Source organism: Staurois parvus, unplaced genomic scaffold (genome assembly GCF_062004578.1).
Source record: "Staurois parvus isolate SC_StPar_1 unplaced genomic scaffold, SC_StPar_1.0 ptg000058l, whole genome shotgun sequence".
Lineage (NCBI taxonomy): Eukaryota > Metazoa > Chordata > Amphibia > Anura > Ranidae > Staurois > Staurois parvus.
In genome coordinates, this window is record NW_028317854.1 from 474,000 (window position 1) to 491,140 (window position 17,141).

A 17,141-nucleotide genomic window follows, 5' to 3' on the forward strand; every position below is an offset into this window, starting at 1 on the left:
GAGTTTTGCGTACATGCTGGAGCTGCGCCCATCCTCCTCTATCGGACAGTTAAAATCACCGCCGATTACTACTGTTCTCGTTGTGACGAGTTGCGTCCGCAGGGTTTGGAAAAGTTCCAGCCGCGCGTTCTTCTCCGGGGAGGCATACACGTTGATGAGCCTAACGGGCTCCCCTGCCCACGAACCGTCTATGACCAAAAGGCAGCCACAGACGAGCTCATGGACGGAGTCAACAGTGAAACGTCCTCCCCTGATAAGAACCGCTACCCCTGCGGACTTGCAATCGCCATCCCCCAGACCAGTAGGAGGGACCGTGGGTCCACTGGGAGGACAAATGAGTGTACCTCCTCAGAGGGGGAAGTGCGCACTCCTGAAGCATGTAGACATCACTCTGCTGTGTGGAAAGAAAGGTCAGCACGGTCTGCCTCCTAGACACATCCTTGATGCTCCTCACATTAATGGAAAAGATAGAGATCTCAGCCATCATGGGAAAGAGATGAAGGGGTTAGTCGGCAGGGGCTGTGCTTACCTCCCCTGGAGAGGGGGGGCGACCTCTGCGGCCTGGCCAGGGTCCTGGCTCAGTCCGATCTGGTTGAGGACCTCGTTGAGGACCTCATCGAAGTCGGTGGAGAGGTCTGGCCCCGACCGGGTCAGAGCCATCTCTTCTTCCACCTCTTCCTCTTCCTCCAGTGTGTCGAGGTGCTCCCCCACGGGGTCGGGACCTGCGACATCCTGGAGGACGGCAGGCCGTTTGGTGGCGGAGGAGGGGTCCTCCGCCGCCGGGCTGGCCTGCTCCTTCTTCCGCTTCCTGATCCCCGCCGCAGAGCTGCTGACGGGGGTGGCAGGGGGAAGGGGCTGGAAATCCTCCTGTGAGGACAGGTCAGGGGGGGGTGGAACCGGGCCCGAGGGGGGTGGGGCAGGGGGGCCAGGGGCGGAAGGGGCAGGAGGGCCAGGGGCGGGGGGACCAGGGTCCGGGGGGGGGGGGGGGTGGGGGGAGGGGGGTTCCTCTTACCTGGGTCCTTCTGAGGCTTCTGTGGCGCTGGTTTGGCAGCAGGGCCCTTGCTCAGGGCCCCAGCGTACGTCCTGCTTCTTTCTGGGCAGTCCCTGTAGACGTGCTCTGACCGTCCACAGAGGTTGCAGGTTTTGGACCTCGGGCAATCCTTGGTCTCGTGACCTGCAGACCGGCAGAACCTACATGAAAGCACATGGCAATCCTTACCCTCGTGCCCCGGCTGTCCGCACCTGCGGCATGACTGGGGTTGATCCAGGTAATGTAGGAGTCCTGCTGACGCTCCCAGGGAAAAGCACCGTTGCAGGTGTTGGAGATCTCCAGCGGGACGATCTCTCAGCAATCTGCAAAACACAGACCACTTACCTGTCCAGAAGCCGTTGGCGTCTAGTATCCGGACTGGGTCCTTCAACACGACGCAAAACCTTTGGAGATAGGTGGCGATGTCTCTTCCAGGGACGTGAGGGTTCCTCATGGATACCGTGATCCGCCTTTCGTCCCTTTGAATGGGAGAATTCGCAATAAACTTGCGGAAAAGGGAGTCAGGCCCAGAGGTCTTCACCGTCTCCCAGTACCTTCTGCATACCTGTAATGATACAAAAGTTACGAAGAAAATACCTTTCATGAAGGATTGCACCGACAGGGTCTCTGCCTTGCTAAATCCTTGTTCAAGGATCATCTTCTTGCCGAAGACTTCCGGGGTCATGTCCGGGACTCTGCCTTCCACTTTTTTCAGCCGCAGCACGACTGTCTGCTTCATCCAGGGCTCCAGGGGGGGAGACCGTCTGCAGGGCCGGAGCGTTCTGAGGTGGAGGCGGAGGGGGCTTCTCCCGGGGTCTTGGCAGGGGCGGCGGCGGCGGTCAGCGGCTTCTTGGTGGTCTGCTTCTTCCCCATCTTGTCGCAGAGGAGTTCTCAGGAGGGCTTCCCAGAGATCTTCAGCGGATTCCTTCTCCTTCTTCCTCGGCGGCTTCACTCTTGCTTAGCCTTTGAAAAGGCTATTGAGCGTCTACTGCCCGGAGGTAGTAACGCAGAGTGAACAAGGGGGGAAGACCACAAACTCGTTCTGTGTGGGGGCTAAGCCTCAAACCCAATAGCAGCAAGCAGGTGAAGCCGAATTTAATCGATGATCCTACCAGGAGGGTACCCCACACAGACCAAATGGCTGGGATAGATGCAAGTGGTTCTCAACATCCTAGCTGGAAGCAGGGACACCCCTAAAGGCAAGGTCGATACTACACTTGATCTTAGCCAAAAGGCCGAGAAGTCGCTGCAATGTTACCGTAGTCGTATAGATTGGATAGGGTGCCATTGAAATAAATGGGCTGCGACTTGTTTATGTGTCCAAAGTCACATGGCAAGTCGCACTAGCGTGAATGGAGCCTTAAAGTGAACTTAACCACCTCCTGACCGGCCCTTGTATATAAACAGCCGGACGGTGGCACTGCAGGGTCGGGTGGCCGTTTATAAACAGCCTCCCCACACCCTGCTTGTGCGCACTCCCCGGGAGTGCGCAGCACCGCGATCTGATGCCCGCTGTGTCCTCCGGACACATTGAAACACCGATCGTCGGACGGCACCTCTGTACGAGGTCCCGATCATGTGATCACTGATTGGCCAATCAGTGATCACATGCAAAGTAGTAAGCAAGATGTCACTTGTGACATCATTGCTTACTACATGTGAAATCTGTGAATGATCACAGAGGTCACATGGTACAAGGCTATTCACAACAGCCTTGTACCATGTGATAAGCTGTGACCAATCACAGCTCACTCAGTAGTTCTCAATGGCTGCAAGAATGCAGACAGAGAGAAAGAGAAATGATTGCTTTTACATCCTATATGGGTGTAAAAGCAATCAGTGTAAAAAAAAAAATCTTCATCACCCCCAAAAGTAGTACAGTGTCACCATGGTGACACTGTACCGCTAGGGTGACAGTATGTAAAAAAATTAAATAATATAAATAATAATAAAAAAAAAATGTTTAAAAATGATAATTTTTGGTTATAAACTAATTTGGCTTATTTTTTTTACTAAAAAGATAACTGAATAAATTTTGGCCAAGATTTATGATGAAATATTATTTATTTGCAAAATTTTATAAGAAAAACACTTTTTTTTTTCAAAATTTTTGGACATTTTCATTTACATAGCAAAAAAAATTCAAATCCCAGCGGTGAATAAATACCACCAAAATAAAGTTTTTATCTGTTTCAAAAAAATGGTAAAAAATTCATATGGGTACAGTTTTGCATGACCGCGCAATTGTCATTCAAAGTGTGATAGCGCTGAAAGATGAAAATTGCCCTGGTCAGGAAGGGGGTAAAAGTGTCCGGACTGGAAGTGGTTAAAGTGAAGCCAGACGTTGCTTTGCATATGCAGCAATTTTAGCAGTTAGTGTTGCCAAACACTGTACAGACATAAAATAGATGGATGTAAAGTAACATTGTTACTTGTGTATCTACTCCGTTTCATTCTACTGCAGATCATAGAGATGAGCTTTGATCTGCAGCAACCTGGCAAAAAAAGTTGTTTTTTTCATATGTGACTCTATTTAACGACTCTATTTAACCCCATATTATAGCGCTCAGCATAAATGAGTACACCCTTTTTTGAAAAGTAAGATTTTAATCAATATCTCAATGAGCACAAGAACAATTTCAAAAATTTTTACAAAACTTAGTTTTATAGAGCATTTGTTTAGCTCATTACATGAAAGGGAGGTTAATAATATGACTTAGATTACAAAATCTTCAGTTTTACTCAAATTAGTTGATGCAAAAATGAATACACCCCACAACAAAAACTACTCCATCTAGTATTTTGTATGACCTCCATGATTTGTAAGAACAGCACCAAGTCTTCTAGGTATGGAAAGCGCAAGTTGGTGACAACATCTATGTTTTTCCATTCTTCAAGAACAACCTCTTTTAAAGCCTGGATGCTGGATGGAGAGTGATGCTCAACTTCAGAATTCCCCATAGGTGTTTTATTTAGTTCAGATCAGGAGACATACTTGGCCACTGAATCACTTTCACCCTGTTCTTCAGAATTGCAGCAGTGGCCTTAGATGTATGATTTGGATCATTGTCATGTTGGAAAAGTTCATGACGACCAAGGGAATGATGGTAGCATCTTCTCTTTCAATATAGAGCAGTACATATGTGAATTCATGATACCATCACTTAAATGCAGCTCTCCGACACCAGCAGCACTCATGCAGTCCCACAGAAGGACACTGCCACCACCATATTTCACTGTAGGCACATTTAACTCGTTCTCATCACTCCAGAGTACCAGTAATCTTCTTCTTCAGCAAATTCTAGGCAGGTCTTTATATGCATGGGCTTTAAGTGAGGCTTTCTTCGTGGACGACACCTGATTTAGTCGAGGACCTAATCGTCCAGTGCTTATCTGTTCCTGTCCTAATTTATGATGCTGGCCAGCCTCTGGAATGTGCGCACACTGGAAGAAACTCACGCTGACACACAAGTTCAGTCTATGAATGCTTCTAGTATATTATAATGAGAAAGTGAGCTTATATATGAAGAATGATGCAAGAGTCATGTGAGAACAGCATAAGCATTATATTAGTCTTTGATTGGTCATTTCCACACGAAAACAATCTCCGTCATGGTATAGGTGTGATCTTCTTCCAGGCCTTATCTTTTTAGGAAAACATTCTTTTGTCTTCCAAATCACACGGTGGGAGGGGGTCTGTGTGTGTGAGCAGATATTTCTTAAGCAAGGATTTCTTATAGTACCACAAAGCCCAGCAGGCAGAAAATATTCACACAACATATGTATTAAAGTATAAAAGTAAATATTTATAAAACTTATAGAAATAGCGTGTATGTATATATATATATATATATATATATATATATATTCAACAGGAAACAGAATAGGCATTTTACCAAATCCATCACACACCCATGCAGTGTACTCCATATTGTGTCACAGGAAACAATCACCCTAGTTTGGCTTTCTACTTTCTCCAACCCTTCTCATCAGAATACACTCCTGTCGAGGTGTTAACTTCTGTGAATGGCCTGGACTTCTCTTTGAGATGCTTGCAGTTCCATCTTTGTTACATTTTTGTATCACTTTTGCTACAGTACTCTGATTGATAAGTAAAGCTTTGCTGATCTTGTAGCCTTCAGCTTTCTTGTGTAAAGAAATTATTTTCTTTCTCGGCCTTGTGACATTCCTCTTCCATGTGGTGCCATTGTTGGTAACATGAAATGGGAAGGGGTTTTCTTTAAGTAATGCCCTTTTATAATCAACTGTCTGCTGGACACCTGTTTAATGAATAATTAGACTCACTTGTATGTTGAATGCTTGTTAACTAGGATTTTGTTGTCTAAAATGTAGCTTTGCTCTTAAGACCTTCATTGGGGTATTAATTTTTGCAACATGGTCTTGAATGAATTTAAGAGAAATAATTTTTGGTGTGTCCCCATTTGTGGGAGTATTTTGCGGTATAGTGCTCCACAGAAGATGTTGATTCTGAGAGGAAAGTAAAGATTTTCTGATAAATCTGTTAGAATGTACTCATTTGTGCTGAGGACTGTATGTTTTAGTTTACCCCTGTTGACCCTAATTAACTCCCTCTTCTTCTTTCTCCCAACTATTATCCTGCAGATGTTTTGTTTATTTCTATTTTATTAACCACTAATATTTAATTTTTTTGCTTTTTTTTATTTTATTTTTTTATCAGTGTCACATTAAAAAAATGCAAAATTTGAAACAAAAACTCTATTTTAAAAAAATGTGTTAGGAAAGGAAATATTTGCAGAGCCATTATACATTTCCTTTACACATGCTATCACAAATAAAACAGTATCTTTTTTATGTAAAGCCAAAGTAGATGGTCAGTTTTGCTAATACACTCCAGGTGCATTAAAACAAAGGGTATGCAAAGTCTTAGGTCTTAGAGGCAGAGCAGACACAGACCTGTCATCCGATTGCTCAGCGGGGATCAGCGGAGAGATCCCACGCTGAGCAAGCTGATCCGATAAATAGGTCCACTCCATCTGAAAGGACCCTTAGAGCACAAAACATTTGCTGTGTTTTTTTTTAAACTTTATTGAACATTTATAACCAAGCATTCCAATTATGTCTATGCAGAAAAGTGTGTTGAGACATGCTGCCATACATGTTAAAACATTGTTGTGAATTTTGTAAAAATGCAGACACCCTGCATTTTAAGCTGATCAGCTGTATGGTGTGAATAGGGCACACAGAGAACAATTGTTTTTATGTGTCCTTGCGTTGAGCCTATATTGATCAATGCAGAAAAATGCACATGAATGCACATCAATGGACAAGGTGTGATTGAGCCTTTATAAAAAACACACAATTTAATAAATTTGCATTAGGAACGGTTCACAGTAGAATGCAGTGCAGGAAAGCCATGTTCCATGCGTGTTTTCCATTCAGAACACACTGACTTTATGATCTGCTAGGGGGTGCCAAAACGTTAACAGCACATAAAACATAGATTCTAAATGCGGTACATTGCGGGAACCAGATCACATGATATCACGGTACCATGTGATTTGGTGCATGCACTACTCTTTTTGCTTTTCAGTGTGATTTGCAGCTATTTCATTTGAATGGCCTGCCAAATCGTGCTGCAAGGGAATACACAGGAATGCAATGTGTGTTCCTGTGTGATTTTAAGGTGAACCAGCCTTTAACTCCTGACCCCCCTATTTAGATGCTATCAGGTAGGCCTTTGCACTACATAGTTAAAGGTAAATCTAAAGGAAATTGAACAAGAAAATTGTACAATGTATGGCCAGCTTTAAGTTCCTCTTTATTATGAATATAAAATTGGTTGCCGTAACACAATTCAGTAAACAAAAATAAACACGAAATAAAACAAATGTAGGAAAGGTATCCTTTGCAAAAACATATTTTTTTTGTATTCCTGAAATAAAATCTGATCTCCAGGAACATATGAAAAAATTCAGTGTCCCTGGATTCCAAGACTGGCTAGAGAGCTTTATTAATCTTTTGGGAAATAAAACAGTTTTCATATACATGTATATTTTGCTGAGTATTTAGCTTTTGACGTGGAGTTCAGCTTTAAAAAAGTTACAAAACTGGTCAGTTTATGGAAAAATGTTCTATATTTTCATTTTGGAAAATAAAAATATTGAAATGGAAAACTGTTACAATATACAATTATGGGGACACAGTATAAAGTAGATGCTTATTGATGCTGTGTTTTGTATATATTGCATGATCGGTTAGATGCATTCATTTTTAATGTAGTTCTTTATTTATACATATTTTTATTGCTTCAGTGTATAACAATGACTGTTGTAATGTTTTATATATTTAATCTGTAGGTCTTATAAGTGTTGTTGAACTGGGTGCACAAGCTATAATGCTGGAGCTGGCCACATCAGCTTATATGGTGAGTGTTCTTGATTGGTAAATTTAAAAAGAACCTGCTTCTAATGGTCAAGAAATTACTAATTATAGTTTTCACCTCTGTCCTCAGTACCTACTATTATCACTAAAATTGAGAAACGTATTAGATTCTTTTATCGTAAGATGTCCAGTATCATTTAATGCACTTCAAGGTTAACAGTTAGAAACAGTACCCAGAAACGGAGCACTGCAAATGTGAATGCACAAAAAGGTAATGATGAAAACCTTGACACAATTGATTACGGGAATAGAAAAGCTTGTACCCTGATTAACCCATTGACGCCGACGTAACACAAATATGCGGCCTCACGGACCTGGGCTTTTTTCCGTGGGGCCGCATATTTGCGTACCTGTCTTTGCGTTGGGAGCGCGCTCCCAGCACCGAGACCGCGGTGTCACTGAGAGCACCGGGTACCGTTCTAACGATCGGGACCCGGGACTCCCGGTCCCGGGTCACATGATCACTGTGATAGCCTCTGATTGGCTATCACAGTGATCAGTCACTGTGCAGCCCGGCCCCCTTGTTTTTTTTCTCTCTCTCTCTCTATGAATGGAGAAGAGAGATACATTGTATCTCTCGAACTCCTGTCAGAGAGAAGAAAAAAAAAGTTTGTAAAAAGATAAATAAATAAATATTAAAAAAATAAAATAAAAAATAAAAAAAAATACCTAGATCAAGGTTTGATCTAGTTCAGTGCCAGGGTTAGTGTTTAGGTCAGGGTCAAGGTCAAAGGTCAAGGTCAGGATTTAAAAAAAAATTGGTATCAGTGTCAGTTAGTGTTAATGTCAGTGTCAGTTAGTGTTAGTGTGTTTTAGGTAAAAAAAAAAAAAGACAAAAACAAAATGCGCACTATGGTTTCTGGCCTGTACTACGGGTACAAACAACAAATAACATACACATATATGGTATCGCTGCGATCGTCAAGAGCTGGAGAATTTATTTTGGGTTGCTCTTTGGTGGTAGGTTATGGTCATAACAAGAAACACATAGCTAAATAAGAAAAAAGGATTTTTTTTACTATTTTTGGCCAGTTTTCCTTTGATAATAAAAAAAAAATCAGGAGATATCCATTATTATTTACCACCAAATGAAAGACCAATTTGTCCTGAAAAAATCAAGGTATAATCTACCTGGATGTGCAAAGTAGTTGTGATGATATGTACGGTTTTGCTATCACATGTCAACGGTGCAGAATTGTGCTTAGGCCTTTAGATTTGTTTTACCCTTAGGCGTGAAGGGGTTAACATGAAGAAAGTTCATAAACCATTTTTATAAATCCTGAATTGGCATTGGAGTTGTAGGGTCTTTACAGTACATGTAAACCCAATCACTAAAATCTAAAATTTTCATCTTAAGCTTTAACACTTTTTAGTTTCAAAAGTCGTTTTTTAAATTTTCTTCATTAAAATAATGCGTGATAATCTTTGCATGAAGATGCTTGGGTGGTCACTTCTTGTTGCATGGTGACAAGGCTGTATCACTCAGTTGTGCTCTTGTTTTGGTACGCTGTCTGCCTTGCCAGAATCCATTGCACAACAAGGTTCACTATTTTCAAACATCAAGAAACTCACCCTGAGAAATTATGTGAAGCAGTTTCTGGAATGAATAAATATAGACAGGAGGTCGCTGTAAAGAGCCTGCAGGAAATCATCAGTGCTGATATTTAAAATGGACGAAAACAATATTTTATTTGAAAAACGATATTGATTTATGGTACAAAGTGATAAAAAAACTAGATGTCATTTAGTTTAGGTTTATATCTACTTTGTAGATATACTATATATCTACTTTGTATATCTACCAGTTGTCGCCCGTAGGACATCATATGATGTCCTATATGATGTCATATGATCTCCTGAGCTTTCAGTGGTTATAGTGGGATGATACCAGCCATTGATTCCCTACAGTGTAAAAGACAAGCTAGTGGCTAATAAGCCACTGGATTGCTTTTACGTCCCCTCCTACCAACCACTGATGCCTCTCTGTGACTGTCCCAAGCGATCTGGATGTCCAGGATCTAATCCAGCAATGCCACTGGGTTGTCATACTGCTGGCCGTGGACCAGATGGTCCCCCACAATCTCTATGATCCTGAGAGGCCAAAAGCGACGTGAGGACGTCGCTTTCAGTTCTGGCAGATGTAAACACTGACATTTGTTTTTCTGGAAAGCCTGAGATTAATGTTTTTGTTTTTTTTTTTAATCTTATGCTTTCCAGGTAAAGGAGAGATATGGGGTCTCATAAACCCCAGATGTCTCCATGAAGAGAACCTGTCTTGCTTTATTTCTATCACAAGGGATGTTTATATTTCTTGTGATCAGAATAAAAAATGATACAAATTTGAAGGGACAGTGTAAAAAAAAAAAAAAGCAAAAACAAAAAAACCCACTTTTTTTTTAAAGCGTCCACATCTCCCCGTTCTCGTGGGCAATGGCGAAAGCATGCATAGGTTGCGCCCGCATATTTAAATGGTGTTCACACAACACGTGAGGTATCACCGTGCACGTTCTAGCGAGAGCAGTATTTCTAGTTCTAGACTTCCTCTGTAACTCTAAACTGGTAACCTGAAATTTTTTTTAAAGCGTCACCTATGGAGATTTTTAGGAACAGTAGTTTGGTGACATTCTACGAGTGTGCGCAATTTTAAAGCGTGACATGTTAGGTATCTATTTACTTACATAATATTTTATATATTTTTTTTTTTTTTTAATCAAGCAAACTCTTTATTAAGTGGAAAAGACATGTAGTCACATCACAAATTCAGTGAAAACAATTTGACAAAAGAATATAGTGGTACACAAGTAGCAAATCCTTTGCCACAGGCAAAGGAAGGAAGACTAACATAATAACATCCAACATAATAGTTTTACAGAGAATAATCATTCCTCCTCCTCCTCCTCATCACAGGTGGAATCAAGCCACTTATCCCAAATTTTATGATATTTAGCAGGACATCCTCTATGTATATAGATAACCTTGTATGGTAAAGTACTATTTACCGCATCTACCCACTGTGAAAACGTAGGCGGCAACGCCTGCAACCACTTACCATAATCTAGCCGCAAACAGTGTCTCTTGCAGAAAAAGAGTTTGAAATTTGTCTGTTTCTGAACTAGGAAGAAGACCGAGTAGACACTGCTTAGGGCAGAGGGTAAGGGGAGAGCCCATTTTATTATGGAGGAACCGGACCACTTGAGTCCAATAACCCCAAACGAGGGGACAATACCATATTAAATGGAAAAAAGTACTGTCCGTTTCCCCACATTTAGGACAGAGTGGGCTATACTGTGGCCTGTATTTAGACAATCTGATTGGTGTTAAGTAAGTTCTATGTATGATATATAGCTGAGTGAGACGATCTGATAGTTTAGGGAAGACTGTCTTGGTCGAGGACAGTACCTCCTCCCACATGTCATCGTCCAGCTCTCCCACATCCACCTCCCAATGGGTTTTTAGTTAGTATGCCAATATTGCTGCAGAAGGGCAGAAGGTGAAAGTAGAGCATTATAGAATGTGGACGTAAGTTTCTTGGACTCCATACCCATAACCGCATCCATAAGACAGTTGGAGTTGAGTTGTAAAATGGAGTCGCCAAACTGAGCACACAGAGCGTGATGGAGCTGGAGATAACGAAAAAACATGAAGTTGGGGAGGTCATATTCCATTTTAAGGTCCTGAAATGGTTTGACACCCGCACCGGTGAACACATGGGAGACATACAAAATCCCCCTACTGATCCACAATCGAAAATCAGGGAGTGTGTGCAATTCAGGGAGGTCCGGGTTGTCCCACAGGGAAGTATGGGCCTGGATATATGGAAGCTGTAACTTATTAAAGGCCAGCAACCAAATCTTACAATGGTGATACAGCAATCCCCTCTGGCCCCCCACAATCATGGGGTCCCGCACTCCCCACAACAATAATTGGAAGGGGTGAACGACCCAAGAAAAAGCCAGGGCGCACACCAATGCGAGGTATCTATCTCTATCCCCCTTATTTAAATTAAAAAAATGACAATTGGGCTGCCAAATAATAAAGATTAATATCAGGGAGCGCAGTACCCCCCCAGATGCGTGGGATTTTTGAGAGCACACCATGACAATTTATGACGCATATTGCCCCACACAAAAGAATTAAGCATAGAGTCAGGGGACTTAAATACCTAATCTTTTATATTTTACCAAAAATTTGGGTTATATATTGTGGTTTTTTTGCCTTAAAATTCATCAACAACTTTAACTCCACCCTATAGCAGAAGTACTGCTACAAGGCAGCAGGGCTGTGTACAATCACGTGTATATATACATGATTTGGATTTCCGAGTGTGCGTGCGTGCCGTTCTACCCGCTCCACTATTGGTGGCTAGAGATGTCAATCACCAGGTCCCAGCCAGCAATTCCCCGCCACCACTCGGTGATCGTTTGGGAAAGCTGACAACACAGGTCTCTCTCCTGTCAGCATGGGCATGATGTTTTGTATCTCTCTGCACAGCAGAGAGATACAAAACAACATGTCTACCGCCATTTGTAGATGCTATAACTTTCACGTAAACCAATTAATTTACACTTATTGGGATTTTTTTTTAGCAAAGACATGTAGCAGAATACATTTTGGCCTAAATTTATGAAGATAGTAGATTTTTAAATTTTTTTAACTGGAAATGTTTAATAGCAAAAAGTCCAAAATATAGTTTTTTTTTAATCAAAATTGTCGATCTTTTTTTATAGTGCAAAAAATTAGAAACGCAGAGGTGATCAAATACCACTGAAAGAAAGCTCTATTTGTGGGAAAAAAAGCACAGAAATTTCATTTATGTACAGTGCAGCGCTGTATCGCAAACATTAGCTTTGTCAGGAAGGGGGGTAAATCCTCTGGAGGGCAAGTGGTTGAAGTGTATTTTTTCCCAAAATATTGCGTTTGAAAAATTGCTTCACAAATACCATGTGACATAAAAAAATTGCCACACACCATTTTATTCTCTGGGGCCTCTGATTATTGATATATATATATGTAATGTTTGGGGATTCTGAGTAATTTTCTAGAATAAAAATGATTTTTATATGTAGGTCTGGTAGGAAAGTTATTAAAAGAAAACAGTATCTCAGTATCTTCAAAATATCTTTCAGAAAAGGGTTTACTTTGTTCTGTTTACTGTTAGTTTTTAAGTTATTTGTGGTGGTATACTTTTAGAGTACAGCCTAATCCCTAGCATCTTTTTGTGTTGAAAATATTTTTATTGAAACATAGAAATTTGGGTACAGAAAAATAAAAAGGGGGAGGGGAATAAACAGTGAGAATAATATAAAAAACAGGAGTCATTCGTTTATTACATCACAGCTGCTCTTATACTAAAACATGAACAGTATTAATAACAATACAAATTCAAGAGGACTGAAAAAGCGAATAACTTCCAGCTATTAGTCAAGATAAGTAAATCCCCTGTATCACCATAGAGGCAAATAATACAATCATGTAATTCAAATGATAAACTACTTGAAGTAGGGTGAGAAGAAGGAATGAAAGAGAGAAGAGAGAGAAGAAAAAAAAAAACGGGGAGGAAGGGGTTAGGGATAAGGGGGGGGGGGGGGCAATTCAGGGCATAAGGACTCCTAAGTGGAAAGATCAGGGGGAAAAAATACCAAAGGTCGATAAATCTCCTTATGAGGGGGACTGCAAACTAAACCAAAATGAAAAAGTGAAGAAGGGGTAGACTGGGGAGTAACCTGTTAAAGGATGAAATCAACTCGGACCTTGTAGGTGAGGGAGTTGATTGTGGAGCTTATCCGAAGAAGAGTAGTGTAACCATATATACCATAATTTCTTATGTTTTTCCCAATTGTCTGATTCCTTAGGGTGCATTTCCTCCATCAGCTAGATATCATTAATGTTATCCACCCATAAAGTTAGCGGTGATGTGGTTGTGGTTTTCCATAACTTAGAGATAAGCTGTCTCCAGCTAATAGAAGAAATGTGAGTAGAGAAGGGATTTGATTACAATCCCACCAGATATGAAGGTATGTCCCTTTTCCACCATGACAGCGCCAGCAAATGTCGGTTGAAGAGGGGAAAATCCTTTGAAAAGATACTGGATCTCAATACCTTTTAGAGATCAATTTAAAATTTTCTCTTGAGCATAGGCAGAAACGGAAGATTTGTGGGTAAACAAAAAAGCCATTTGCAAGTCTTCAGGGGAAATAACTTGCAGATCCCTTGACCAGAGTCCAGAGTAAGTGGGTAAAACCTGGTGAGTGTGGTGTAAAATAATGTTATATTCTATGACAGTGAGTGACGGAGCACTTCGGTACTAAGGCAGAGTTTTTCAAAGTCTATCTATCTGTTTTGAGTCATGTATAGTTTTACAGTATATAGATATGCATAAAGTTGTCAACCAGTCCATTAATCCAGAGACTCTGTTGTCAGAAAGCCGAAAGGATCCTAAGGTAGAATGTAAAAAAAGAATGTGCCGTGGGCCAAGATCATCAGTCCTAAGAGCCATAACTCGAAATGCCTTTGCTCTCTGGTAAAGCCGGATTGTCAAATAAAGGAGTGAGTGGGCAAGGGTCAGTTGACATTTTAACATTAAGGAGGATGCCATATTAAATATACAGCAGGTAAAAGAGCAGCTATATGTAGGGAGTCCCCGTGCCCAGTCAAAACAAAGAAAAAAAACAATAAAATGGAAATGGCAGTAGGAAATAGGAGAGAAAGAGAAGAGAAAAAAAAATCAATATGGAAGAATGACCATAAGACCTTTTAATAACATATCGAGTTACAGCTAACTCCTGAATAGTTCATGCAACATATCTCACATCTGATGAGGGAGAAAGGTCAAAACTCAAGGTTCTATAGTACAGTACTATGCTAAGCATCAAAATCAATACCGTAAAAAACACTGAAAAACCTAAAGTGGGGAACATGGGTTGCACACAGTGCAACACGCCCCAACCGGCATATAACAAAATGATTGAGGCGATAAAGGGAGTGGAGGGGGCAACCAACCCCATCCCCTCGCATGGCCACTCCGAGAGTAGGGTATCAGTATAAGTATGCAGGAAAAACATAGGTGCATAACTATTAGTGCCAAAACAAAACACACACAAAAAAAAGATAGAAAAATGTGTAACGCAGCATCAGTTTTAAACAAAAGTTAGTCCGGCGTATGCCTCAAGAACTGGGTGCAGAAACAGTAACAGTTGGGCTGAGAACAGCAAACATTGTAAACTGAAGAAGTCTTAGGCCGGCTTCAACCCGCTGGAGATTTAGAAGTTGCAGAGCGGGCACATTTCTTCTTGGGGTGAGATTACCTGCCGGTCTTCAACAGGAGCCCAGGAGTTGCAGTCTTGAGAGGCCAATCGTGAATGGCTATTTGGGGCAATTCAAAAGTCCCAAGAAAGTTAGCAAGATCTCCCATAGTGCGAAAGATTGCAGATTTACAATCAGATGAGGCAGATAATTGAAATGGGAAGCCCCAATGGTATTTAATCCGTTTAGCCTGTAGAGCTTCAGTGAGCGGCTTCAGGGCTCTGCGCATCTCCAACGTTTGTTTGGAAAGGTCCGACAAAGCATTACCAGTGTTTCATTAAAATAAATGGAATCCTGGGAGCGGGCAGCTTGCTTGATATCTGCTTTAACTTTGTAGAAATAAATCGTGCGAATAACATCTATTTTGGAATGCTGGATTAAGATTGCGAGGACCAAGGGCCCTGTGTATGCGATCAAGTTCCATAGGGGAATCTTTTGGCTGTTATAGAAGCTGGTTAAAGATGGCTATAGTCTCTGAAGCCAGATCTTTGGTTTCCACCGTTTCAGGAAGACCGCATATATTATTGCTGCGGTTTCTGTTTTCTTGGTCATCTAGGCTATAGAAAAATTGTTGTATCTGAGTGTTGTGTTCAAGAAGTATCGCATCATGTGTATTTAGCTTTGTCAATGACTCCTTTACCGTGTACTGCACATCCTGCAATCTGTTGCCCAGATTCTTATGGTGATCCGTGATCTTCTGCTTTATAAGAGGATTTCAGCCTAGTCACATAGGCCTCAAAATTCTGGCAGTTGGGCAGTGCCCTGATGTAGGCCTCCAGGTCCCATCCCTCTTTAGATCCCTGGGATGTTGGTGAGGGGCTTCTGGACTGGACCAAACCATGTTCAGAGTCCTGAGGTGAATGTGTAATGGTGTCTGGAAGAACGGTCTGGCTCCATCTTGGAGACTGGAGAGCCCTGGTTATGTAAGCCAGATTTGGTGAAAAAGCGGACGATTTTCACCTTCTTGAGGGGGCCCGCTAGGTCGGCAACCCACACTGCAGCTTCGTTTGCCCATGTGTGTTTGAGGGGAGAGTTGCGGTGTGCACCGCGATAGAGCCGGTTGGAGTGGGAGCCACGAGTCTGTGTCCTGTTCCTCAATGTACCAGGCCATGCCCTTCTAGCATCTTGGATTGAGTAAAGCCTGCAAGACATCTTGTCCTGGGTTCTTGATCACTTGACACATTATTCCACTTATTTTTCCTCCTAACCTTATTTCTGCAAAGATGTAAGGCGAATGTTGCTACACTGCTACACCTGCTACACAGTTGTCACTTTTAAGCACAGGTATGACCATTGTCATAAGAACTCTTTGGTTCTCCTCTGTGGTATATACGACGGGTAAAATAAGTATTGAACACGTCACCATTTTTCTTGGTAAATATATTTCTAAAGGTGCTATTGACATGAACTTTTCACCACATATTGGTAACAACCCATGCAATATATACATACAAAGAAACCAAAACAAATAAATTGATAAGTTATGTGTGATAAAATAGAATGACACAGGGAAAAAGTATTATACACACTAACTGAAATTTATTTCATACTTCATACAAAATCCTTTGGGAATGACAGCTTGAAGACGTCACCTGTATGGAGAAACTAGTCACATGCATTTGTTTTGGTTTCTTTGTATGTATGGATTGTACAGGTTGTTACCGACATGGTGAAAATGTCATGTCAATAGCACCCTTAGAAATACAAATGCTCAAAAAAATTAAAGGAACACTTGTTAACAGAGTTTAGCATCAAATCAGTTAATCTCCTAGGATATTGATCTGGTCAGTTAAGTAGCAGAGGGGGTTGTTAATCAGTTTCAGCTACTTTGGTGTTAATGAATTTAACAACATGTGCACTTTTCCCTACTTATCTTTTCTGACTGTTTTCACTAGTTTTGCATTTGGCTAGGGTCAGTGTCACTACCAGTAGCATGAGCTGGACCCTACAGAGGTTGCACAGGGAGTCCAACTCCTCCAGGATGGCACATCAATATGAGCCATTGCCAGAAGGTTTGCTGTGTCTCCCAGCACAGTCTCAAGAGCATGGAGGAGATTCCAGGAGACAGGCAGTTACTTCTGGGAGAGCTGGACAGGACCATAGAAGGTCCTTAATCCATCATCAGGACCGGTATCTGCTCCTTTGAGCAAGGAGGAACAGGATAGGCACTGCCAGAGCCATACAAAATGACCTCCAGCAGGCCACTGGTGTGAATGTCTCTGACCAATCAGAAACGGACTTCATGAGGGTGGCCCGAGGGCCCGACGTCCTCTAGTGGGCCCTATGCTCACTTCCATGGCACTATAGAGCTCGATTGGCATTTGCCATTGAACACCAGAATTGGCAGGTCCGCCACTGGTGCGCTGTGCTTTTCATAGACGACAGC

At 41.8% G+C, this 17,141-nt stretch overlaps 1 protein-coding gene across 2 annotated transcripts in view; it reads left to right on the top strand.

Moving 5' to 3' along the window:
• Nucleotides 1-17,141, top strand: part of LOC149469839 (multidrug and toxin extrusion protein 2-like) — a 76,384-nt gene that overhangs the window by 39,408 nt on the left and 19,835 nt on the right. For both annotated transcript variants that reach the window (XM_089668437.1, XM_089668436.1), the window contains exon 10: nucleotides 7,369-7,436. In XM_089668437.1, coding sequence (XP_089524563.1) covers nucleotides 7,369-7,436 — 68 coding nt within the window. The remainder of the gene's footprint in view (nucleotides 1-7,368; nucleotides 7,437-17,141) is intronic.